This window comes from Notothenia rossii (assembly GCF_949606895.1).
Source record: "Notothenia rossii genome assembly, chromosome: 6".
NCBI classification, from domain to species: domain Eukaryota; kingdom Metazoa; phylum Chordata; class Actinopteri; order Perciformes; family Nototheniidae; genus Notothenia; species Notothenia rossii.
This window is the reverse complement of record NC_136909.1, coordinates 30,206,915-30,233,424: the sequence shown is the minus strand read 5'-3', so window position 1 is coordinate 30,233,424 and position 26,510 is coordinate 30,206,915. Positions and strand designations below refer to the sequence as shown.

The window sequence follows — 26,510 nt, the reverse complement described above, 5'->3', positions numbered from 1 at the left end:
CTGGATTACATTGACAATCTACCCTACAAAGTAATTAAAACTAGCTGCACCTTTGTTTGCTTTGATAACACTGCAATGCATTAATAATTATAATCAAAACATCTTGATTGCAGGACTTTGACCTGTAACAGAGTATTCCTACACTCTGGTACTTCTACTTTTACTTAAGTACAAGATCTGAGTACTTCGCCCACTTCTGTTTCACAGTGGCATCGTGTTTATCCAGTGTGGAAACCAGAGGAGTTGTTGTTGGTTATCTTAGCCTGTATCTTACCATGCATTGCAATTTTATTAGGGGGCGTGCCATGGCTTTAAGGTTACGTAATAAAAGAAAAGCGTAACTGCTTTTGGCCAATAGCACAAAGTGACTCAGGCAACCGGAAATCAGCTGATCGTTTAGTTTCCCACTCACACATTTTTCACATAACAAACAGTGTATCGCAGGAACAGACAAGTAGCAGCTCTGTCTCGGGACACAACACACTATCCTGCCCGCGTGAATGGACGACTGGAGACGAACACAGAGCAAGATTCCAGGAAGTTAAAAGCGAAGAATGTGATAAAGAAACGATGTGCTCCACGGGAACCAATGCGGAGCTACAACAGACATGTAAGTCGTCACATTAGGGATATTATTTGCGAGCTCCGTCATGTTGTCATCGCAACGCTCAGTTACCAGGCAGCGGTTAAACCTCCGGGGGGAAATGCAGCACCGAGCGAGGGTAGAGGGTTTGTTATTATGCGGGGGGAAGGCGCTGTCAGGGCCAGGGGCAGTGAAGGATGAATGTGTCAGCCCCTGAATTTATGTCGCCCTTCCGTTCTCTTTCAGCGTCCGACCCGGCTCTGGTGCTGGAGCTGAAGACCAGGCGTCCTCCGTCCCTGGAGGGCCGAGCGGGCTGTGAGACCTGGAGCGTGGACTTCTCCCCGGACGGAGCCTGGTTCGCCTGGTCGATGGGACACGGCATCGTCTGGGTGGTCGCCTGGCCTCTCGACTCCGAGTAGGTTTACCTGAATTTAATCCACACGACGCGTTCAGGTGTCCCTCGTACAAACGGGCTTGTGCCACATACATTGGGATAGGGCATAAATACTGATGTCTGCTTGACTTGACAAACAAATTATAAACTAAAATAAATAGTACAAATATGACGTTATATTAACGCATATCTTTGGGGCTATATCTCTGTACATTGCATATTACTTAAACATTTACAAATAAATATTTAACAATTCAAATGTAGTTTAGGGCCTACATATAGCATCTAAAAAAAGGTCTTTCATTTTAATTAAGGTATAGTGTAAATATTTTTTAATTTTGATTATATAGATATTTTTTCGTGTATTATTAGTATTATTATTATTATTATTATTATTATCATTATTGAACTTGCTCTTATTTATGTATCTCTTATTGTGTTTGTTTTCCAAGTCTTTGTGATGAACACTGGCATTAGGAAAGTTAAGGGTAGGGTAAAATGTCATTATGCAATAGGAATAAAACATGATGAAACTGAATGAAGAAACTACCTGAATTAAATGTAAAAAGCACCTAAAGAAACTTCAAAATCTAAAGTAGATGGACAGTTTAAATATGTATTGGATTATTGTACAAGTGAATGGATGTATGTACCCATTTAGTTTTATTTATTCATAAATTTTCTTTTGAAGTGCCTTATTTATTTATTTATGTATTTATTAATATTGAACATGTTGAGACTCCATATGCTCTGTGCTACCAATATTAAGGTACTGATTACTTTTTTTCAAAACATACCAAATTCCTTCATGCATCAATGATACAAAAAAGAAAGAATAGAAAATGGAAGATCATAACATATTCAATCAAAGAAAAACTGAACTGCTAATTCTTATTATGAATTATTATTTCCAACAGCACTTAAAGGCAGCATATCCAATCTCCAGCTCTAGCATCCAATTTGCCTTTTTTTTTTAATAGTATATCTGGATTCTTCTCACCCACAGAGACAGTCAGAATGCAGAGATCGATCGCGAAGACAAGAGCTTCAGTTGTGGCCATCCAGTGTGGGGCCTCGCCTTCGGACCCAGGCCTCCAAAATCATCAGCTGTGGCCCGCCAAGCTAAAACAGGGAAAACATCAAAAGGGAGCAAAAGCCTGCTTCTGGCCACGGGCTTAGAGAACGGGGTGATCAAAATCTGGAATGTGTTAACAGGTGAGATCTCTATTCCTGCTGGTGACACTCTCACCTGCACTCTTTTTTTAAAATATTTTTCAAATCTGTTGTGGCTGATTTTGAATGTTTTTGTTTCAGGTGATGCTGTGTTTGATCTCCATGGCCATGAAGGTGTTGTGAGGGACCTGGTCTTCCCTCAGAATGGGACGCTCACACTCATATCGTCCTCTCGGGACAAGACTTTGAGGATTTGGGACCTGGCTCAGAAAGGTGCACTTTTACTGGCTTTAAGTTTAATAACTAATGTAAAGTCTGACAAATGCTCCAAAAACCAAATCCATGAGAGAATCTGTCCTTTTTAGGCAGTAAGGCTAGAGAATCATCTTTTTATTTTAGCATTGTTTTCCAAGTTCCCTTATGATGAGGCTGTCTTAGAAATCGTTGTTTTTGGTACAAATACATGAAATGTGAAACTTGACATTTAGCATAAGCAAATCCATTTTATTATTTGACAAATTAAGACAAGATCCACCTTGCCATTTGATTAAGTTGAAAACATGGCCATTTATTTGTTTGAAAACATCATACCTTTTAGGTTCAAGGCTTTCCTTCAGCTGTCTTTCTAATGTCGGAGCATCCTTGAACGCAACTATATTAAACCGTCCCTGGTTAAACATTAAGACAATACATGATCTCTGGGAGGTGTTGCCAAACAGGTTTCAAAGTTGTGCAAATTGATTGGATATTGACTTAAACCAGTGGCTGCCTGGAAGGTTGAAAATAAGGCTATAAAGTTTCATGGTTTAAATGATAAATGATATATAAAAAGTGGTAGTAAGCATTCAATGTTATTGTTGTTGTTCTTTAAATGATTAGTTTTCTGCCTGTTTCTCTTCATGTATCACTTCCTGTTTTTTTACTGAACTGAACCTCCTGTTCAATTCCAGGAGGTTAAAGCAAACATATGTTCATTTCTACACATACGAGTCATGTTCTCCACAACTTCAGGAGCTGATAGTTTGAAAAGCTGTTTTTCCTTTTTCTTCATTTAATCCCATTGATGATTTTGTTGTAAGTCTGTCTGTATTGTGTCTGTAGGTAAAACGGTGCAGGTGCTTTCTGGCCATAAAGACTGGATCAGCAGCTGCTGCGTGTCCTCAGACTGCAGCATGATCGCGTCTGTTGGCAGATTTGACAGAGTGAGTTAATGATTGTAAATTGTGTTTTCATATTCCAGGCAAGGACAGACACAGAAACAAAAAACTGTGCATGTCATTAGGACTATTTTTGATATACACTTTCATTTCAGATTCAGAAGTCTTTCTCATCCATCATTCATGTTACCATCATTACGCATAGGGGCAAACTGTCGTTGTCTCAGTACAGTAAAATGGGACACTTTTCCCTGTTGCACAACACTCATAGGAATTGAACTTTTTTTCTTGTTCGCATAAAGGTTTCTTTGTTGATCTTTGACATATTGGAATATACAGGAAGAATTTGAGGAATTTACAAGTTTTTGGTCACAAGTCTGTTTTTGTTATCATTATTGCAGCATTTGCTTTCGATGGATAATGGTTTAATTCACTGATTTTTGACAGGCAAGGTTAAACTGAAGGTCAAGATAGGTGTAACTAAATTGCATATAGCTTTTAACATGTATTTCAAATGGGGATTATGCTTATTAAATGTGATTGGCTTATCTCTTTCTCCTCCTGTGTGTGGTTGTTTTAAGCCTGACAGAAAGTTTAGCAGTTTGTCCTTTGAGTTCTTCCCACTCCTGTCAAGCTGCGAACTTGACACCTTTACAATCGCAAAAAAAAAGCAGACAGCTTAACATTGTGTAGTGACAGACTTTTAGATCACAATCACAGTTTAGCTGCGTGTTCCAGCCTGTCCTGTTGGCATGGACTGACTCAGAGTGAGGATCAAATCACTAGATTGTTTTGGCAACCTCTCAAATATTTGCAAAAGGCCAAAAATAAATTAAAACAAAAGTTAAACCTATTTACAATCAGCTTGTGGTGCTCAAAGCGCCAAAAGAAATGTATTGGAAAAATTCCACAGCGATGTCTCTTTCCAGAAATCATGATCAAAAGATAATCCAAAGACGTTGTTGTGAGCAGTTTCATGTAGGAACTATTTTCTCTCTACCAAACTACACCTGCCAACTGTATCACTCCGCAGAAAGAAGCAGACGTGGTTGTAGTTCCTAAATGACCTATTGTCCAAACACTAAATATTTCAAATGAAATACAAACCTTGACTCTTTAACCCTTTTGTGATTTAAATGTATCAGATGGTGTGTCTGTGGAGTCTGCGGTCATACACCTTCATCAGAAAGCTGACAGGAGGAAACCACAAGACCTTGTTCCTGCTGTCCTCCTGTGACTTCTCTCCTGAAGGAGCGGTGCTCGCCACCGCAGCGTTCAGCGGCTCGAGCTGGTGGATCGACCTCTGGGACCCGTACACCGCAGAGAAACTGGCCACTCTGGTGTAAGTTTACACTCAGCCTATACAGTCTTAAAATGAACTGAACATTTGGATCTGTAAATTAATTGCAGTCGATTCCCAAAACTCATATGGTGGCAAATGCATTCTGGACTGCACTGTTTTGACAGACATGAAGACAGTAAATATCATCATGCAGGTAAGCGGTTTTAAATACAGAAGTAGGAACCAAACACATCCTCGTGCACTTCCTGAAATATTTTCTCATATCCTACAAACTGTTTTTGTATTTTGAAGTTGAAGTATATAGTACAGGGCATAATGATTCATGAAATCTCCTTATTTCTTTTATCGACAGTGACTATTTTAATGATATCGGGCAAAACCAAATCTCCTCAATACAGTTCTCTCCCAACGGTTTGCACTTGGCGATGGTGACTGACGACAGGTGAGTAGTTGGTCAGCTTCATCTTATAAGTCTTTTATGATTTGTTATTTAAAGAATGATTTCAGACAGATGTGTTGTGTGTGCAGAGCTCTTCGGATCTGGGAGCCCGGACAGACGGGCATGGTGATGCAGACGAAGTCCGACCGAGCCTCTAACGGACTCTGCTGCAAGTACCATCCACAGGGGGGAGTGATTGCAACAGGGTAAACACCCTTCATCACAATTTTAATATGATTTGATTATGAATCTCTCACTACTAATAAAGTACAAAAGTGGATTTAGATATGGTGTACTTTGGTGGCTGAATTGATCAGAGACTTAAATTCACAGAGGTGGGATTCGATGTTAATGGTCACAATGAAAATGATAAATATCAAGTCATCAATAAAACTTCTTAACACACTTCTCTGTTAGCAATTCAAATGCTAAACATGCAAACTCTCCCTTTTTAATCCAAACAATAATTAGTATATTGAATTAACTTATCAAGGACAAATGTCAAACAGTTTGCAGGTTCCAATTTAACAAATGTAGGGATTTGTAATTTAGTTTGTCATGTTAAGTGAAACTTTTGAATAATTCCTTAGATATAAGAAAGATACACATTACTCTGAAAACACATTCTTCCTCCTACAGCAATGCCTTTACATCTCCACCACTTAGCTAAAGGCAGCCTCTTGTTTGGCATGACAGTAAATAGTGTCTTTGAGCGACAGTCACAGCATTCCTTTTCTAATACATGTAAAAACTTCCAAAATATATGAATAGGGTAGCTACTGATGTGTTCTGTCATAAAGCAAACACATATAAACATGTTAAGATATGTTTACCTCTTTACACGTGAGCAACACAAGTCCCTTTTTTAGCTTTCATGTTGTCTTACCTTGATGTTTATGATATGCAGACCGTTTTAAAATACCCAGCCTACTGACCAAACTACCCACCTTTTTGTTTTTAACACTGATAAACTGAGAACTTGACCTCAAATTAATCTTTACCTTCCATAGGCCGTTTCACTCATCATCTACAATTAAACTGTACATGTCAGAATGTGGACTGACTGATATCTTGAGAATTCACAGCCCAAACAATAGATACTGTTTTTACTCCTCTTACCAAAAGACTTACTCCAGTGTTTCTTATCTATGATCAACAACTCACTCTGAGTCCAACATCCATAGTATCACAATTTCTCCGATCACCTTTTAATAACTAAATTAATAACAGAAGTTCATTCACACCCACAACCAAGATGGCACTTCAACACATTAATCCTGAAAGACCCAGATTTTAGTATTTATTTTTCAGCAGCAACCTAACTCACACCAACAATTTCCTCTTGTGACAGAACCAGAGACGGCCATGTGAGGTTCTGGAGGGGGCCCAGGACGGTGCCCAGCCTTTGCCACCTGTGCCGATCCATCCTGCGCCAGTCCGTCTCCACACACCAGATGGAGCCGCTCCCCCTCCCCAAGAGGATCCTCCAATACCTCACCTACAGAAACATCCCAGAGCGCCTCAAGACCTGCTGCTCGTCCGACGAAGAGGACTGGGAAGGTTGAATAGGAAAATTAACACGATACAACAACTGACATTTACAGCGAGAGATTTTCATGCATAATAATGATTTAACAGAAATAGTTTTGTTTACGGATTTAGATATTTTCACAGCTTGATTTAGCACATCTGTAATGTACTTAAGATTCACCATTCCTACATCAAGGAATTCATTTATTGCACTACTACTGTAAGAGGATGCATATACACTTAATGTTCACATGCTATATAACTTGAATATCACCATTTTATACTATTAATTTATTGTGTAAATATCATATGTATATCTAATTTATGTTTATAATACAGCAGCACTACTATTGTTCTTGCACATATTAATTGTTAATATAAGATAACAAGAAACTTGACTTATAGGAAATAGTTTTATTAAACAGATTCAAACACAGGTACATTTTGTACAGTTATTACAGTTTGGTTGTATGTGTAACTTTGTGACATTTCTTTAATATCTTTAAACACATTGCATATGTTTGATGTGTTACTGAGTTGCTCTTACACAAGAGACTAAATTAAGTTTTCGAAGTCCGTATTAGCGCCCAAAGGATTTTTGGTTTCTAAAGTTATGAAGACTGCCTTCCATTTTTTTACTCAGCTTGTTTGCAGATGTGAGTGACTAAGATGGCTGTGAGCGTTTTGTTTCTTCGCTGTACATCAACTCTACGGAGCGTTGGTGGACACTTCAGGGCATCTGTTTTCTTTCTAAATAAGCAAAAATGTGATTCCACCGATTTGACCAACATGAAAACAAACTGGTAAAAACGTTTGTCTCCACCAGTGGTTTGCTTTTAAGAGACAACATGTTGTTGTGGGGTAAAAGCGGAAACTGTATCTAAGAGGCCTCGCTGACCACGATGTCTCTCACGCCTTGGAAAGCTGCCACCATGGAGCTCAGCTGGATCTTCTCGTTGGTCCCTGAGGCGAGCCTGTGTCTGAGGAGACGACACATGGTAAGAACAAAAGCAACTTTTCCAGTAAACATCAGAAATGTTCATGATATAAAGAAACACATGCATTTGATCACTTGTATGTAAAGTCATGTTAATATAAGACAGAAAGCACAGGTGATCCCACTTACTCAATGTCAGCCAACTTGATGAGCAGACCAATCCGAATAGCTGGAGGAAAATCCACTGGGGGGGGGGGGGGGGAAGAAAAAATTATTCACATGCTTGTCTAGAACCACACTACCGAAAAACATAGCATACTGACACTAACCATGCAAGCTCAGTGGGAAAAAGCAACCAAAAGCACCTACGGTAACTGTTCTTACCTGGAATGATCTAGTATTACTTTAGTTAAACTAATATAGTTCCTAGTTTTAAACAAAACATTTATTTTCCCGTCACAAAAATTGCTAATAAATATATATTTATTAGACATGTTACCATGTGGTCTTACCTCTGTGTATGAGCAGATGAATCTCAGTGAGAATATCATGCAGGGCCAAACCCTTTAAAGTCTTCAGCTGAAGGATTTCTGAATGAGGTGTTAAAGAACTGCAAAAAACAAACTGAACTCTTTTTTTTACATTTTTAAAAATTAAACCCATCCTCTGCAAACATTATATCAAACTGTGTAATACATGCATAGCGTGAGTAATATGCAAGTGTTTCGAAGGCTAATTTTGGACATTTGAATATCTACGTTCTACTAACCTCACACTAGATAGTGTCACTCGCAAGAAAATACAAGATGTTCGGGATGTTGAGCTTTTTTTAATATTGTACAGAATAACACTAAACATAAACACCCTTTGCCTATCAGGATAATCACTCGGGAAGCTCTACTGTATATAATCAAAGTGAAGGATACGCTTGTACGCTGAGGTGAAGTCTTTGTTGAGCGACCAGTCGAGGATGTTGGCTATATCTGAGCGGAGGGGGTGACCTGTGCAGGTGTACACAGTGTCCTCTGTCACCTTCCCGTACGCCATGCTGGTGCTCTGAAATCACACAGGTGGAATACAGTTAGTGCTGTTTACACCTATATAATAACAACAGGTGTAATATTATGAATAGAAAAAAACACTGACACTTCAACGCAACAGCGACAACACCTCAATTGTGAAGATCATATTTGGTTGTACCTGCAGTATGTTGAGCGATCTTCTCATATCGCCTGATGATAAGGTCACAATGGCCTTCATTCCACCTGGATTAATGTCGATACTGCCAAAAAACAATAACAGTTTAAATTAAAAGTCAGATCATTGTAAAGTGTCACTAATTATTCAATTCAAATGTATGTAACTGATTATTTTGTGCAGTAGGATCATTTCCTTTCGATCCTGTGCTGTAAAATAGCATTCTTCCTTTGAAACTCTAACAAGTAGATTAACAAGAAATAAAATGATATTTATCAAATGTATATATTTTTATAACGAAGGATATCATTTAGACGGTGTTCGGCAGTACCAAATATCGGAATAAATGTAAAAACGATTTGTTGAAAATAACAGCGTCATCAAAATCTCTTCCTCCTTAGACAGTTATAACAGAAGATGACACGTGAACGATTCCCACCTCTCCTGCTGGACCACGTACTCCAGCCGAGGGATCATCTGGTCTGGGGACAGCGGGCCGAAGCGAAACCTGGTGCATCGAGACTGCAGAGCCGGGATGATCTTGGACAGGTAGTTGCAGATCAGACAGAATCGAGTGTTTTCTGTGTACTTCTCAATCACTGAGAGAGGGACAGAGAGAGCAGGGATTAGAAACAAGATTATGTAATGTAAGAGATACATTGTTGCATCTAAAACCTACTCATTTAAAGACTATCACATCTGACAGGTCTCCATTTTGTCAAAGTCCTCTCATAGAACACATGTTTAAAACCTAGGAGAGACTTATTGATAGAAACAGGATTTTTTGAAGTAATTGCAGATCACATGCAAGTCACTGCATCAAGAAACTACACACGTTTGTAAGCATTTATGTCAAATTATTAACACAAGGTAATGGTCAGATGATTCCACAAAGTTTTCAATACTTAAAAACAAAAGCCTTCAATAGGAATTGCCTTCAAAATTGATTTCTGGGTGTACAAGCAGATTTTCTTTAATTCACAAGTAGCCAAATGGTCTGGCTGCCCACTGTGAGCTGTACAACGCCCGGCTGAACAGATGGCTTACCTCGCCGCAATGCATTCTGGGCATCCTGGGTCATGGCATCGGCCTCATCCAGTATCACCAACTTGAAGCCCTTCCTGGAGGAAAAGAGGAGCGGACAATAAGGCAGCAATTGAAATTATTCCGGGTGCAGATAAAAGGAAAGAGCTTTAAGAACGCAACAGGAGGTATGTGAAAAGAGTAGAAGAATAGATTTGTGTATCTTACTTGAAGATGGTCCTGGTGCTCGCAAAACTAAGGACAGGACCGCGTACAACATCAATACCTCTGTCATCTGACGCATTTAGCTGTAACACAAATAAGTTAAATATCAAATAGAAGAACCTCAGAAGATATCAGGTGAAAGGAGAAGCAAAAAGCTCTCACATCCCAATAAACCTAAAGCTTTTAATAAAAGAGCTGTAGTTTACCTCCAACACCATGGAGGTGAACTCTTTGTCCTTGTACAGCTGCTTGGCACAGGCCAGGATGGTGGAAGTTTTTCCTGTTCCAGGAGGGCCATAGAACAGGAGATGGGGAAGCTTTTCCTCACTGATAAACTTCTGGACTGAAAGGATCAAAAACATTTGAAAGAACAGGAACTAAATCAACAATCTGAATATGACATGGTTATTTTGAATGGTACCATTAATTTTAACCATGAAGTCAATGTATAAAGCTGTGGCTCATGTACAACTGATGATTGAACTATTGATGGCGTTTACAGTAGTATATAGTAGACAACAAAAATATGAGTTAGCAAACTGACAGACAGCAGGTAAATGCGTCTACACACATTTATAAGTTAACTTTAAAATTGTGTGGTATCTTTGTTATTCATATTTCAATACACCCGATATGTATATGTTCCAAGTTGTTACAATAAAAAAGCAAAAATAACTGGAGAAGTTGTGTTAATAAGCAGGGTTACTGACGAACCCTGTTGTGCAGCGGCTTTAGGAAGAAGGATTATATGTATTATTCTACATACTTACTGGTGCTTAGAATATCTTTGTGTGAGATCAGATCATCGAGCTTCTGTGGTCTGTATTTTTCAACCCTTGAATATAAAGCGAAAAGACATCGTCCAAAACATCAATGATGTAAATAATAAACCAATACTTCCAATTTCTAAATGACTTATGACTGCAAAACGTAGGAGTGGTTGGCATAAACACATTACAAGTTAATTTAACATAAATATCTCAAAATTACATTAGCCACTTGTTAAACCCCCATAACTGTGATTGTTTTTGTATTATTTGACTTTAACTTTAACTATATATTTATTTGTTGTTCCTTTCTTCTCTTTTCTTTTTTTCTTCACTATTATCTGTAAAGCGTCTTTGAGCACCTGTAAAAGCGCTAACAAATTAAATCTATTATTATTACTATTATTATAACATCGTTGTCTGTACTGGTCCAAACTACAGAACGAACTTCATTAAGAGTTTCTCTATTTTAAAGCATCTGTCTCAACGATTTGGATACATATGCAATAAGCTTTTACTTTATCGACACTTCAAATCGCTAAGTATCAAGTTTCAATTCGGCATCTTTATTTTGCACCATGCACCAATATATTAAATACAATTTCAACTTTGTAATTGTTAATTAGGGGCCGCAACGTGTCCGGCGAGACAGTTGTATCAGCTGGCAAAAGGCAATGCTAAATGCATCAACTGGCTACTATGTATGCCGAATGTAAAACAAGCTCACACAGATTAAGATTAAATATTCGTTTTATAAGTATTATTCATATCTAACGTTGTTTGTATATGAATGAAGAACTAACGCTGGTGCATCCACATGCAGTAGCAAGCTGCCTTCTTGATGCCATACTAATGTTATGTAGTTTAGCTAGCTAGCACTAACTTTTCCAACCTATTTGTGATGAATAACGACTCTGAACTCACCATGGTAAGTTTCTGCTCTGTAACGGCAGTTTACTTGAGGAAGACATGTGCCCTGTTTTTGTATACTTAGCTCCGAGCTAGCTAAATACATTTATTTTCGGGCACCCTCGGTTTGATGCTGGTGGCCGTGTTTGGCGCGCTCCACAACAAAAACGTGCGTCAAACGTCACGACGTACAACCAATCCCATCAGTGTGCGAGCACATGTGGGCGGGGTTTTGGGGACACGACTTCCCTCTGTAAAAAAGTAGTGTGTAAAATGAGAAGTTTCACAATTACAGTTAAAAAAGCGTTATACAATGCATGCAGATATGTGGGTGATGACGGCTATTACATTTATGTAGGCAGGTGACGAAGAAAAAACACATTTTCTCGTGTTACTCTCATCGAAAATATCCAGTGTCCTAATATAACATTCAGCAGGTCCTGTATTAAATTATCCAAATATGTTGCACAGCTTAGAGCCATTTGATGAAAAGATTAAACATGTTTTGTACACATATTTTCTCAACTAGCTTGGTATTTTTGTGGAAAATTTGGCAATCGAATATTCCTATTTCTATACATATATCAAAAGGTGTAATGTTGCTGCATTTCCTCTGAAGAGCATTAATAGCTTGCATTTAGGTTATTAGCCTATTTTATCCAATTTCTTGTAGCAGTAGTTTACAACCTTTTTGGCTTGTGTCCTATATAAAAATATATGTAAAATATATTCTTTATTTCTTAGGACTTAATTTATTTTGTGGTCTTTTAGAGTTACCATGGGAAACTGTAAGATGCCCTTAACCCCCGGGTTGTGAGCACATATCTTATAATGAGATGGAAGATTTCAATAAAGCGTGATAATTAATATAATGAATTCAGACTTTACATGTATTTGTATTGTTTCTCTTTTGTCTTTTAGAGAAACTAACTATCCTACAGAAGATGCATCACAGCCAGTTTTCTGTTTTTGTCCATAGGTCAGTTATTGTCACCTCTTGGTGAACTCTTAACTATTGAATATACAGTTCCCAAAGTGCAAGCCTTTTATAGGAGACACAGATATGTGTGGAATACGCCGCATACACAGTTTTTAACTGTAAAATGATGACATACAACATAATAGAAAGAAAGACGATTTTACTTTGTTTATCTGTTTTATTTGAGTTTTTCTCTTTTGTTTTGATTTATTTAATTATTGTAAAGGCCTATTTTCTTTACTGAATATATATGGGAATAATTTTATTTTACTTAACCTACCAGCCGAATGACATCAAGCCATAATCAAGAGCAGTCTTCTTCACAAAGATATCGGTTAGAAATGTGAGTTTAAAAGGGGGCTAAGTGGCTTAAGGGCACACAACAATAACACCAGTTATAAAGAATGACAACACATTTCTAGTAAACAAGTATAACACTTAAAGTCAAGTTTATCCAAATATGAGGAGACTTCCAAAATGTTATGATGTTGTCAAATATTAAACAATTCAAATCAATTCATTAAAAAAACTCTAACTTAAAGTACAATCACTGTAGTCGCGAGAACATTAATTGTTTCCCATAAAAATACATACAAAAAAAAGTGTATAGGCTGCATAGGCTATGTGTATGTGTGGGTGTCCTGTATGGTAGAGTACACATCTAAATCTGTGTACGATTTATTATTATTATATAAAGACCCGATCTTTCCTCTACACATGTGAAAAGTGTTCCTTCTTCAAGCCTGTCTGTTAAAGCAGTGAGCCCACCGCACTTGGCGCTGATCTCGCGAGAGTGGCCCCTCACGGCGGTGCCTGGGTGATGCGATGCTGTTGCTGTGGGTTTGATTGACGGGAAACATGTCGGTGTGGTGGGAGCGAACCGGGATGCAGCTGCTGCCAAGGGAGACAGGGAGTACCTGCATCCAATCCACACATCAGCACCTTTAAAACCGTCAGGTTTTCCCCTCAGATACGTCTGCTTATGATGCGCTCAACTGCTTCTATTTAAAAAAACAAAACATCCATTTAAAACGAAGGGGCACCCAATGGATGCTGTGGCAAACCGTGTAGTCCCGCTCGGTATCTTCATATTGTGTTTGATTTAGCCTACAATCAGAGACACCTTGATGAAGCAGCAGGAACTACGAGGACTGTTGTTGCAATGGAGTCGACTCTCTCACGGCTCAAACCGCGTCTGTAAACCTACAACATCTCGTTTCATGGCGTTTTGCAGCAGGTTGCTCTGTTCCGTGGGCTTCTCCACGTTTCTTTTCTGAATTATTTTTTTGTTGTTTTTTTATTTAAATTTTTTAAGCGCAAAGGGGGGGAAAAAACCGACCACTGCTCGCAAAACTATGAACGAGGAGATGACAAAAAGCGAGGAGCAGCATCTTAGTTTGCAGAAAGCCTTGCAGCAGTGCGAGTTGGTGCAAAATATGATCGACATAAGTATTTCTAGTTTGGAGGGTTTACGGACCAAATGTGCCACATCCAACGACTTGACACAAAAAGAGATACGAACGCTGGAGGTAAGCACCATTTGAGCGGAATGACTGAAATACTGCTGTGCATCTTCATCAAAATCAATACGGAGGGCTGTCACCGTATTTTATTTATTTCTAGGCCACTATGCATATTTTCCAGTGCCTTATCCACCACAAACTGCTTTTCCACTATCGGGGTTGCCATTGCATTCATATGCAAATATTTCCACTGCTATCTGTTTTGTGCAGTGCAATAAATCAAGAGGCTACGGGGCTGCAGTGGGCTGTTATAGACTTGCGCATTCTGCAGGTGGCGGGGAGAGAAGGTAGCTCTTCTCCATCATAATAATATCTGAGGCAGCCGAGGCCTATAGGCTGCCCGTGTTTACAATCAATTACCAATATGCCAGCCTGCGTATCTGTCCTCTTAGCGCATCCAGGCCCTGCTGCTGTTATGCAAGGCGAGCAGATTACTTGTTACAAAATATCGTTATCCGTTTAATTGGCCCGTGGGGTATTCCGTAAATTGCGTTACGTAAGCGCCATCATATATCAGTATTGTGTTTGAGATGTCAGATTTTCCGTTTTTAGACCACTTAACCCCCCCCCCCCACCACCACCACCACTAAGAGGCTGTTACGGGACATATACAATGCCATAAAGTGCGATAAGGTCACTGAAAAGTCACTATTAAGCAGTGCGGACACAGCACACTATGGAGGGCCTGTAAGATGCCTCGGGAGATTAAAACAAATACCATTAAGTGCGATAAGGTCGCCATAAACTCAGCACTGAGCAGGGCTATCTGTGTGTACCATCAGACCACTTTAAGTCCCAGAGGGAATATAATGAGACATTACATAACAATAAAGTCACTTGTGAGTGCCACACACTAACCCCAACCCCACAGGAACATGAGGCTATAATATGTTATACAATGGATAAACACATGTTTTTAATACTGTGTCTGAGCTATTAAGTGAAGTTTGCAAGTGTTGCGCAGTCATTGGGACAGGCATGTAATCCAAGAGTAGAGAAAACTAATGTTAAGTAGACATGTTCTGCCATCATGAGCAGGCTACAGTGTGGAGATAAATGTTCACTATGTTCCCATAATTCCTTGCAAAGCATAGATTGTTCGTTGTAAGCATGACATAAGTATTGTTTTCATGTTACAACATTTGGACAGGGTTGTAACTTTGAAGGCAATTATAAATCCTTAATCATCAGCATATGCCATATTTATAACAACTTTTCCACATGGCAAATGAACTAGGTTTGAAGGGTTGAGACACCGAATAGTAGTAAGGCCATTTTGGGAAAGCAGCGAAAGGTGTTTTATTTTTTCTCAACCTTCCTTGTCATATTGTGAAAAGTTACATAAACATAAAAAGGCAATGGTATTATTCAAGTGAACATTGATGGTGTAGGCCTACAGTAGACGTTTGAATAACTTATTATCTTATTATCCTATAATGACAACATGACGAAAAAACATTAGCTGTGCCATTTGGGATGTTAAAGGGACCTTGCAGAGTAATGCAGTAATGTTTGTATCACTTGTTCTACCAGACTGACATGCCACAAGCATAATGGTTAATGTGAAACATTTCTGATGATTGCAGGGGACGGTAATGTCGAAGTCAAAGCCAATTGCAAGCTGGATAATACAGACTCCAAAACATTCATAAGTTATTAATTTGTTTATACCTGATCTATTGAACTGAATTAGGGAATGCATTGGGGGGTAGTCTTTGTTATACAACACACCAGTGGAACATCTGGCCTCTCTTACTGTAGTTCTTCAAAGTGACTCTGCTCTGCAGCAACATATCTTGAACATATTAATTTCTCTCTTATCATGTCTCTTACATTTTATGAATTGTTGTCTATAAAGTTGTTTCACTCTGCTCTTTTAAGGAAACATTTCCTATAACTTACATCATTGGAAATGTTAAGGTTGGTGATGGACAAATTATATTATTGTGTTTCATAGCATTTGCCATGTTTCCCAAAAATAACATTCCCTGAGCATTCTGCCAAGCTATGTTACTGAAAGCTGCAGTATGACAAAAAATATATAACAGTCCAAAATAGGAGCCAAGATGAGTGAATCCTGGGAAAAATGAAAATAATCTTTAACTCCCCCCAGACATGTTTTTAATTAAGTATGTGACAAAAGGCTACCGTGATTGATATTTAGTTTATGGTTTTCCAACAAAAAACTAAAGGGGCTAGAATGAAATTTCTCTCCCCCTGGTATGTTCTGGATTTGGCACCGCCCACACCTGCTCGAGCTAGCTGACAGGTGCGCACATCGAAGCATGGGTCCTGAGCGATGCGTTTCGTTGTCTGGTCTATTTTCTTTGTTAGAAAACACCTGAGAGAATTAGCCATACATGTTTGACTCAGAGGAGAAGTCTGTTGTGCACCACAATCTGGGACTAGCAGACCTATCAGCATGGTAGGCCTAAGTGTAGTTAGCACGTTTTATTCAGCTCATGTTGTTTGTTAGCTTGTGAGCTTGTAACTGGCAGTGACTAGCAAAATGCTACAGTTTGTGAAACAAACAATGAATTGACTTGTTTTTGGAGACATGGAAGAAGATTCCAGGGTCAGTTTTAAATAAAAAAATTGCACACTACCACGTTTGTACCATCTTTCTATGCTAATGCTATCTTTCAGTTTGTTGACAAGTCCACTCTCCGCGTGCAGGTTTCAGCTTTATGTGCAGGTGTTGTGATGACTGTTGCGTGACTGTTTCCTTATTGATTTGTGTCCAGCCTGTCCTCCTACAAAAAACGACGAAATAGGTTGATTGTTCAGCAGCTTATTACGACCCATAGTCCCGTTTTAAAGTGTAGCACCTCTAGTGGTCGTGTAATAAACAACATGCCCCCGTTGATTGCAAACGCTCCGGAGGGTCGTTTATTCACAAATAACCCTCTGGAAAATCCTAAATTGTAGGATAGTTTGGCCATTAAAATGCTTTTTGATTAGATTTCTAGCGAGAAGTGTATGTACTTTTAAAATCTATGTCCAGTGAATGTGTAGGAGTTTGATAGATATTACGAAGATGATTTGAGGTCCCGCCAGGAGAACGTGTAATGTCTTTACGCAGCGTCAATGTAAAGTTGGCGTCAACCCTCACGGGGTGAAAACAGTATTTCCGGTCGAGAAGTTTTCATAACAAAACGGGAAGTATTCCCCACACTGTCAAATGATTACACAGTGATATCTGCATTACTCATCCACTAAAAAACATCAGTTTATCCTTGTTAATTACACAATATTGATTGGTTTAAATTGTGAACAATGCTTTTGTGTTTTTAACCTTCGATTCGGAGAAACAAATAGTTTTTTCTGAGTTTAGACACTACAGAGTTTACGAAGACACTACACTACCCAGAATCCTCAGCTGTCGTTTGTGACTACAACATCCGCTTTCCTTTACAAACCCCATGATTATTCCTCAAGCTCTGTGATTGGATGTTGGAGTAGCAGTACGACAAGGTTACACCGAGCGTCAAACAGCTCTTTGAAATGGAATGTAACCACGGCAGACTATCCAAAAATGGACTCGAACGGGCCCCGAACTACACATGCTGGCTGTGTTTCGCAACATGTTCTATGGCACGTCTCTACTGGGAATTGTAGTTTTAAAAGACGTTTTTGTATTTCCCATAATTACAAGTTGCCAGTATTAAACTGTGTACACCCCTGGAGGTTTAGGGGATACGACACACAGTGGTGTTATCAAATTTAAAACATATAATTAATAAATGGGTGAAAATTGCTTGTGTCCATAATCGGCAGCATTAATATCTACCCACATGACAGTTAAGGTCAGAAGAGCTTTATTTAACAGCTGGTCTTATGTCTGTGACCCCTCCTGTTGTTCATTGATAAGCCTGAAACATGCACTTGTCAAGGTTCAGAGGCAAATTTTGCAAATATGTCAGTAGCCATCGATCATCTTAAGATAAGATAAGATATACTTTATTGATCCCAAGTTGGGACATGTTTTTGTTACAACAGCATGTACTACTCTGTTCTACTCCAGTACAATTCAGAGGTTAACCTGGTATTTTTACTCCACAACATTTATTTTAGTTACTTTGCAGATTCTCATTAATGATGTGAAATATATACAACCCTTAAATCAGACCTCTAGTTACACCTGAGTAAAATTCAGCGAAGGTGATTGTCAAGTGCCAAAATAAACTATGCAATATATTAGACGTTAATTACTTTGTCAGACTTAATATTTATCTGTTGATAACCCCAATGTTTTGTTCTTATTTAAAAGAAGACCTTAACTTAAAGTATTCTTTAATGTTTAAATAAAGCCTTATTAGTTTGTCTGTTTTGCACATCCTCCTATTAATATCTTTGGACGTCCTCCACTAGCTGTTTTATTGTAGAGATCACTACAGTATCTTCTTGATATTTTCTATTCTATATTTCTATCATTGACCTTCTACTTTCCCCCTATTTTGTATGTAGGCTACTCTTAATATTTAAATGTTTTCATCAAATATAACATATTCAACAACTAAATTCAATAACGTGCTTTAACCACTAAGCGGTGCGGGTTAAAAAACCAGTGGTCTATAAACATAATAATATCAAACATAATTACTCTTAACTTTAACTTGTGAAATTAAAACAGAACAATAAAAAAAATACAGTTTCAGTCTCTTGATTTGAAGCTTATTTGTACCATGAACCTGTATAGACCTGTAACAGTCAACTGCATGATGAGTTGGAAAAGTAGTTTCTGAAGATGTTACAAATAACACACAACATACAATGCCATAACAACTTTGTATTATTAGTGTAGGACGCTTATGTATGTATAACATCTGAAGATTTGTAGTTTTATTCATGTTTTCACATAATTGTACTGGATATTTCTATATTATTTCACATATTGTAGTTCTATAGAACTACAATATGTGAAATATTATAGCTGATAATGTATATATATATATATTATATATATAGTGTAATATATCAGATATTAATGTGTATACACATAAATATCTGATATCTGATGTCTGTCTGTGATGTAAAATCACTGACAGAAATGTATATCCATCATTTAATGGTAAGCTATTGAAATTCTGATTCCATAGATGTGTCTCCCATCACCCAAAACCCCTGACTATTCTTTCAACTCAGTATTTACATTGTTATATTCGAAGAAAATCAGTAATATCTTTAAAAGCTTCAAGTCCCTTTCTATCAGCTGTGCACCGTTATGGTGTAAATATAACCTATCTACGAATTGGATCAAATATAAAAGTCTGCCGAATTAGTGTTGATACTGCAAGGAGACGTATTGTGTGAAGAGAAATGGAATATGTTGTTTAATTGCTGATATATTTATGATCCACGTCACATATTCAGTTTCGGGGGCATTTCTTCCAGTTTGTCCAAAGGTCTTCTAATCAAGGCGCTATAAATAGAGAACTACGGCAGATATGTAATAGTTAATGCAGCCGAACCGTGAATTACAAGGGTGTAACTTTGGTTTGAGAAGTGGGGGGGACACAAAACAGGGGGTCCTCTGCAATGAAACATTGTTCTCGATTTAATTCCATTTCCTGCCTTTCTACAAATATATATTAGGGACTATGGTGTTAACTAATCCAAGAAAAATGTGTAGTGTATATAATGAGTGTGCAAACTTATCTATCCATGAACCTGTTTTATTTGTGATGACCTCACATCCTATAGGGGGGTCCGGGGGCATGCACCCCCGGTAAGATATTTTTCTTTAAATTGAAGTTAAAGGCATCAATCTGGTGCACAAATTAAGAGATTTATGGATACAGCTCTCAATACTCATATGAAACAGAACTGTATATATTTCAATACTCCAAAAGCCATTAGAATATGCTCACAACCAATAAGAAATCATTGATATACTCCTCTCTATATCTTTATCTTACCTAGTCTGCATTCTTTCTTTTTATTTATGCGTATTTTACTAATCACTCCCCTTCCAAACTGTGTTTTTAATTTTTTACTGACATTGGAATTATTTTTTTACTTATTTTGAACAACTATATTAAATAGATGGAAATATTTGTTTAGACCAAACTGCTTGAGACCCACTGAGATAACTTAGACTAAAGTTTACAATATAATCACTCAGCGAGTCCTTTACCTCCCTGAGCTGACGTTATATCAGTCCGACAGGAGAGGACTCTCCCTCTCCTTATTGTTGAAACAGCTTCTAATCTCCGTTAGCTCCGAGCTAGCACCAGATGCTAACAACAACCCCCGTAACTCTCTCTGTCTCTCTCTGTCTCTCTCTCACACACACAAAATGCGCTCCTGCCACACACACACACAGACGCTCCTCCGTGAGAATGACCACAAAAACACATTTGAAAAGTGGGGGGGACACAAACGGGATTTTGAAAAGTGGGGGGGACATGTCCCCCCTGTCCCCAGTGGAAATTACGCCCATGGTGAATTACAATGCCGTTATTTGATGACTTTCAAAGAGAAAAGCAAGCACACTCGGAATAAAGTATTATTATTTTTTTTTAATGTTTTCGGATTTCATATCGCAGAAACACCATATCCCGACATGCATTGCGGATAAAACATCCCATCACCAAGCTTGAACGGTAGCTGAGGATTATGGGTATAGATGTTTTAGCCTATCAAAACCTCTGAAAAAATAAATGTGTCTCTCAGAATCAGAAAAGAATAACCTATTTGAAAAACACAAAAGCATTGTACACAATTAAAACAATTAATGTTGTGTAATTAAGGATAAACTGATGTTTTTAGTGGATGAGTACTGTGTAGATATAGCTTTGAAATCATTTGACAGTGGGGGGAATACGGTTTTATTATGAAAACTTCGAGACCGGAAATACTGTTTCCACCCCGTGACTATTGCCGCTAACTTTACATGGACGCTGCCGTTACACGTTGTCCTGGCGGGACCTCAAATCAACTTCCTAATATCTATCAAACTATAGATCCTACACATCCACTGGACGTGGATTCTAAAAGTACAATATATACGTCTCGCTAGAAATCTAATCAAAAAGCTTTTTAATGGCCAAACTATCCTACAATTTCGGATTTTCGAGAGAGGGTTATTTGTGAATATACGACCCCCCGGAGCGTTTGCATTCAACGGGAGCACTAGAGGTCGAAAACTTTAAAATCTGATTATAGGTCGTAATAAGCGCTTGAACAATCGAACTATTTGGTCGTATGAGTTGGAGGACTTGTTGTTTGTGTCATATTTGCCCGTTAGAAAGCAATTGTCTCTTTCTAATTTTTGACATCGTTTTTCCAGGGTGCGTTTGAATCTCATATTCTAGGCATCTCCCTTTAGAGAATTGTGAAAACAACTCTGACAAACTTTGCACAGATACAAGTCAATAAAGTCAAGTTCTCAGGAGACACGAAATATAAGAACACCATTTTGATTGTTGGTGATTTGCAACTTTTGATGCTGCATTACCAGATTTGCTTTGCCACTTGAGGGCAGAATAATTCCAGAACACATGTCTAGCATATTACCTTACAAAGTTGTTAGTAGCTCAAATAATATGCGTATTTAAACATTCAGCAGAATAAGAGTTAATTTAAGTGATGTGTCTGGCCTCTTGATGTAAACCAAGCTTAGTGCTATATTGTCTCTCTTTCTTTTTTAGGTGATGGAAGTTAGTGCACACACAGCATCCATGCTGTGTGACTGAAAACAGATGTATTCTTCAGATGGAAATAGAGTTGACAAGAACAGCTTAATTTAAAAATATTGATTACTGTGCTGTCACTTTTCACATCTCCAGTATCCCTTTTATTTTTAGTATCACCATCCTTTGCATCTAAGTAGTGAGTCTGCAGTTAATGTCCCAGTTTATATCCCAACTTTGGTTGCCCTCTATACCTTGAAAACAATAATCCACAATGATTTCGATTTGTTACCGACAGCCCATAGCGTCAAGTGAATCATTCGCAATGAGTAATTTAAATGTTACTTGTTTAACAGCAACCTAGTTGTATCTCCGTGTTTAGGTTATGGTTTAATCATTATTTGTCAATGCTGTAACATTACAACTTTTATTTGCTGCTACTATCTAGAATGTTGGAGAATCACAGCCATTTGCCACATTTGTATGAATTGTATGCCCAACGGACAAAATAATAGAAACACCAGCATGAATTCGGGTCAGAGTGAGATATTTTGGTAGTCACGTATTGTTGTGGGCTTCAACTCTTCTTTTAAGCTAAGGCTACAATCACCTTGTAAAACACATTTTATCAATACCCAGGAACCAACACAGAAACGGGTTTGGGCTACTGTAGAAACTTACTTTGGATAGAACTGAACTTCTTTCTGTTTCTTCAACGTCAGCCGTATGTAAAGCCTTCCTCGTTAACATGCCCTGGTCCTCATTGAGTGTGGTGTGTTTCCATCTCTATTATTAAGCTATAGGATGCAGATTGAGCCTCAGACACAATTTGTTAGAAGCATCGTGTACTGACCTTGCTTTGGCCAAAAGCTTTAGCGGCATATATCATTACCTGGATGAAGTGTTACAGTAATACTGGTTTCCATGAATATTTGTATGCATTGTTGGCGGTAGCCCTTGGATACACTAGAATGATCCACGCACATGATGGGTTTTATTAGGCTTTTATAGAGATGCAGACACATGATAGAGCATGACATGTGAGCCAATTATGTATTTCATCTAACAGAAAAGAGAGAAGGTCATAACAAGTGTAGCATCAGCATTTGTTTCTTGCCTCAAAGGGGGAACTATTGTATATTTTTAAATGTAGCTTATAAAGGGTTCATTGTGCAAACTACGTCATACATAAGCATTCTCGACCACGTGTAGACCTGTTCAAATAACACACATTAGAATGATGTATGGAAAGTCTGTTGAAAAATCTCCTCTTGTCTGTGTCAAACTGCATGCTGACAGATTTTGTACTAAATAGGAATATGGGCTTTTTGGACAGTCTCTCCTTTCACAACTTTGCTTATTTGCTTGAATCATTCGTACATTCAGAAGCTCCAATCAAAATGTAGTAGTCAAGGTGAAAGGGTTCAAACCTCATTTGTGCCATAGGCCTGCTATTCTTGATACATCGTTTTTAGTGTGAGAAAAAGGCAAGTAAGCATACTACTGTATACATTTTATCCTCTTCTCAGAATTTGACTAAAATAACACTGCACCTGCATGCTTCACATATATTTGAGATTCCCTGTTGAAAAAAAGAGGGTTTTCACGTTAATTTGATTCTTACTGTGCCCATTATCTGTGATTTACATGTGAGACCTGCAGGAAACACCTAGATAGACATATTTTGAAATTCAATATCATTAGGTTTTGAAAGGTTTCTGTACCAAAGAACCAATAGGTAAGTTCAAGTAAACTCAGAAACACTGAGATCACTGAGGGGGCATCTTTTATAGATGGATGAGGACTGATTGAAGAGTTATGCAAAGGAGTTTCACACGGGTGCCTAATATATTCATAAGCACTGAGTATCAGCTGTGAATGTATCTTTTTCTTTTGTTTACCACTGTTAATGCAATAGAGTTTTGTGTCTTTCTATATTATCTGCTATAGCTGTTATGGAAAAAGGGTGTACACAAATGGATACACATTTGCAAGAAAATACTTCTGTTGTGCTCAGATGGTGATGGAGATGTATTGGGTCCCATTCGTATTAAGTGTGTTCTAGCAATGGAGAGAAACTGTGAAGAAGAATAAAAAAAGAGAGCTTTTCTTTTATTTAAAATGTTCAAACCATGCCTTCTTTTCACACCTGTTGCTGAGTGGGCATACAGTAACAGTGGCTGTTTCTTTGGAGTTGATATGGCAATCTTGTTGGAAGGCAGTTGCTGATTTACAAATCCAGAAGCTGCAGCAAAGTTATTATTATTTTATCATTATTTTTGTCTTTCCGGCATGCATATGGCTTATGTTATTCCAGTATTTTCACCAACTGGTTTCTAACTGTCACTGTCTGCTGTTAGAGGTTGGGAAAGTTATGCACAGTGGGGTTTAGAGCTTTATTTATATAGTTTTACTTAACATTTATGCTGCCACTGAATTCCCCCACTTTTTTATTTATTAAGTGACCTACCAAATTATTTGAGTATAATTTAATATTAATCATACGATTATGAATGATTTAGTTTTAAATACTGGTCAGGGCAAAAATAAATGGTTACCTTTCTCACTTTCATGACAGTGTTTCCCATACATTGATTGGCCACAATTAAATATCGTCCGCCACATTTGGATCTGTCATTTTAACACAATTTTTTGGTGGTATAATGGATAGTGAGGTGGGCTGATGATCGGAAGGTTGCGAGTTCAAATCCCACCTGGAACACCACTAGTGTACCCTTGAGTAAGGCACTTAGCCCTCAGTTACTCCAGGGAGAATGTCCCTGTAATTGGTCACTAAGTCGCTTTGGAATAAGGCGTCTGCTAAATGCCTAAATTGTAAATTATATTTTCGGGAGAATAAACCCCACAGATCCTCAACTCCGGTGTGTTTCACTCATTAACAAAGCAACGGGTGCGGTGCGGTGCCCCCACAAATAGAATCAAATTCTGTGGGAAACACTGAATGTGTTTCCCATCCTTAAACAAACAATAACAAACAACCAATCAACTAATACGTAATCTTTGTGATATATTTTAAGTTTTATTTGCCAAATTATCAGTCACTTAAGTACGCTGCAGCTCAGTACGCTGAATTTGGGAACTATATCTACTAAATACACATGAAAGTGTACATTTTAAGCCGCATTACTTTTCATGTCTTTATATGAATTGACGTTTAATTCAAAAATTGCATCAGCGTTTCCTTAAAGACCAATCATTGTGTTTTTAGATATGCTTGAATGACAGTGCTGGATGTTGATGCATGAAAGTACAGGACTGTAGTTTCTCCAAGCAGATACAGCTGCTGTGGAAGTTAGTCTGCTGCACGTTCATTAAGTGTTTCAGTGTAGCGTTTGTGAACATTTCAATAGCTCCTGGCCAAATGGGAATAGCTCCACATACACCCATCTTCAAACTTAAAAGAACAGTCAAAAATGTAAGGAAATATTCTAGTTTACAGCATTTATGTCTTCAATAATAATAGTGACTTTAAAAGGTACATCCAACGCATTGGGCCTTTTATTTTTAAAGTTTTATTGTTGAGAAAATTAAAGTAGATGTTAAAAAATGTAAAGACACTTTCTACCCTTAATAAATGCGGCTCTATTCACTTCTTGTCTGTTTGTAACTGCACTATGTTACTTCCTTTAAGTTGCATCATGGATATAGGGTCGACCCTATCCGAACATTGTCCATGACATACACAGGAAAGGCTTGTTCCGAAAGCCTTGATTTTTACACTTTTGTAACTCTGTGGTTAAAAAATCCAAGCGGCATCATCAGTGGCATGCCTAGCAGTCGAGGCAAGGACAGAAGGTAAAGATAATAAACTGTGGAAAACACGGATCATTTTGAGCCTGTGTCGTGCTAGTGTTAGCCTGCTAGCCCTAGCAGCGTATGCCTGTGCACCTGCCCACAGTATTACAGTATGTTCAGTCCCTTCTGGTTTTGGCCAGAGCAATGAAGTACAGAATGCCTTGCCAAAATCTGCTCCAACTGTAACTATGGGATGGCGATGCTGTTTGTTGGTTGGTTAAATGAGGGGTATTCAACTAAAACCGGGGTTCAGACAAGGGGTTTATCTGGACACATTCTTCTCACTGATAATACTGTTAAACATGTTATTCAAGTATGGCCAGCTTGAGAGCGTATTCCTTGAGAACAACAGCCTTCTTCTATCTGAAGAGACAGAGAAAAGTCATAACTCTGAAGAATGAATAGTTCACCTACTGGCTGTGTGTTCCCGGTCAGCCTCTATTTCACTATTTTTCTCTTAAACAAATAACAATAGCAATATATTTTTTAAAGCACCTGCAGCATGAGGCTTATGTGTTATATATATATATATATATATATATATATAACATTACATTACATGTCACTTGTTAGACGCTTTTATCCAAAGCGACTTACATACCCAATACTGTGGGCAATCCCCACAGGAGCAATTTTGGGTGATGTGTCTTGCCCAGAGACACAACGACATGCTGACTGCAGTGGGGTTTGAACCTGTGAACCCCTGATCCGAACACCAACGCACAACCCACTGCACCACACGCCATACATTGTTGATGCTATACAGTCAGACTTCAACACATTTAGCCAGGGTAGCTGTGTGTCTTATTGTGCAGAGCGTTAGCAGCTGCTTTAGGGTTTACATTCAGAGGTGACTTGGGAGGCCCTCCTCCACTGGTTTCTCTTTGGTATGCAGTATGCACTGATGTAAGACAGTAGTTT

General features: G+C 38.2%; 3 protein-coding genes across 5 annotated transcripts in view; 2 read left to right on the top strand and 1 right to left on the bottom strand.

Moving 5' to 3' along the window:
- Window positions 1-362: 362 nt before the first annotated feature.
- Window positions 363-7,015, top strand: wsb2 (WD repeat and SOCS box containing 2). The gene is made up of 9 exons (XM_079688123.1): window positions 363-610; window positions 830-998; window positions 1,984-2,192; window positions 2,292-2,423; window positions 3,252-3,352; window positions 4,453-4,649; window positions 4,963-5,052; window positions 5,139-5,255; window positions 6,401-7,015. Exons 1-9 carry the CDS (start codon window positions 571-573, stop codon window positions 6,612-6,614), a joined length of 1,269 nt encoding a protein of 422 aa, XP_079544249.1. The 5' UTR covers window positions 363-570; the 3' UTR covers window positions 6,615-7,015.
- Window positions 6,979-11,810, bottom strand: rfc5 (replication factor C (activator 1) 5). The gene is made up of 11 exons (XM_079688124.1): window positions 11,653-11,810; window positions 10,732-10,796; window positions 10,168-10,304; window positions 9,965-10,044; window positions 9,761-9,834; window positions 9,153-9,312; window positions 8,717-8,798; window positions 8,443-8,572; window positions 8,029-8,106; window positions 7,706-7,760; window positions 6,979-7,559 (listed from the first exon to the last, which is right to left on the bottom strand). The coding sequence occupies exons 1-11, from the start codon at window positions 11,697-11,699 to the stop codon at window positions 7,460-7,462; spliced, it is 1,008 nt and encodes a 335-aa protein (XP_079544250.1). The 5' UTR covers window positions 11,700-11,810; the 3' UTR covers window positions 6,979-7,459.
- A 1,444-nt stretch (window positions 11,811-13,254) lies between these two features.
- Window positions 13,255-26,510, top strand: part of ksr2 (kinase suppressor of ras 2) — a 103,591-nt gene continuing 90,335 nt past the window's right edge. For 2 of the 3 annotated variants that reach the window (XM_079687774.1, XM_079687772.1), the window contains exon 1: window positions 13,256-14,145. In XM_079687774.1, coding sequence (XP_079543900.1) covers window positions 13,972-14,145 — 174 coding nt within the window. In that variant the 5' untranslated portion in view covers window positions 13,256-13,971. Of the gene's footprint in view, window positions 14,146-26,510 lie in introns of all 3 variants that reach the window. The other variant, XM_079687773.1, reaches the window with a different exon arrangement.

Coding starts and splice junctions, on each gene's coding strand:
- wsb2 (XM_079688123.1), top strand. CDS start 571: ATGTGCTCCACGGGAACCAATGCGGAGCTACAACAGACAT. Junction 999..1,983: donor GCCTGGCCTCTCGACTCCGA/GTAGGTTTACCT, acceptor TCTCACCCACAG/AGACAGTCAGAATGCAGAGA. Junction 2,424..3,251: donor TTGGGACCTGGCTCAGAAAG/GTGCACTTTTAC, acceptor TTGTGTCTGTAG/GTAAAACGGTGCAGGTGCTT.
- rfc5 (XM_079688124.1), bottom strand. CDS start 11,699: ATGTCTTCCTCAAGTAAACTGCCGTTACAGAGCAGAAACTTACCATG. Junction 10,305..10,731: donor CAAAGATATTCTAAGCACCA/GTAAGTATGTAG, acceptor TGATCCTTTCAG/TCCAGAAGTTTATCAGTGAG. Junction 10,045..10,167: donor TCACCTCCATGGTGTTGGAG/GTAAACTACAGC, acceptor TTTGTGTTACAG/CTAAATGCGTCAGATGACAG.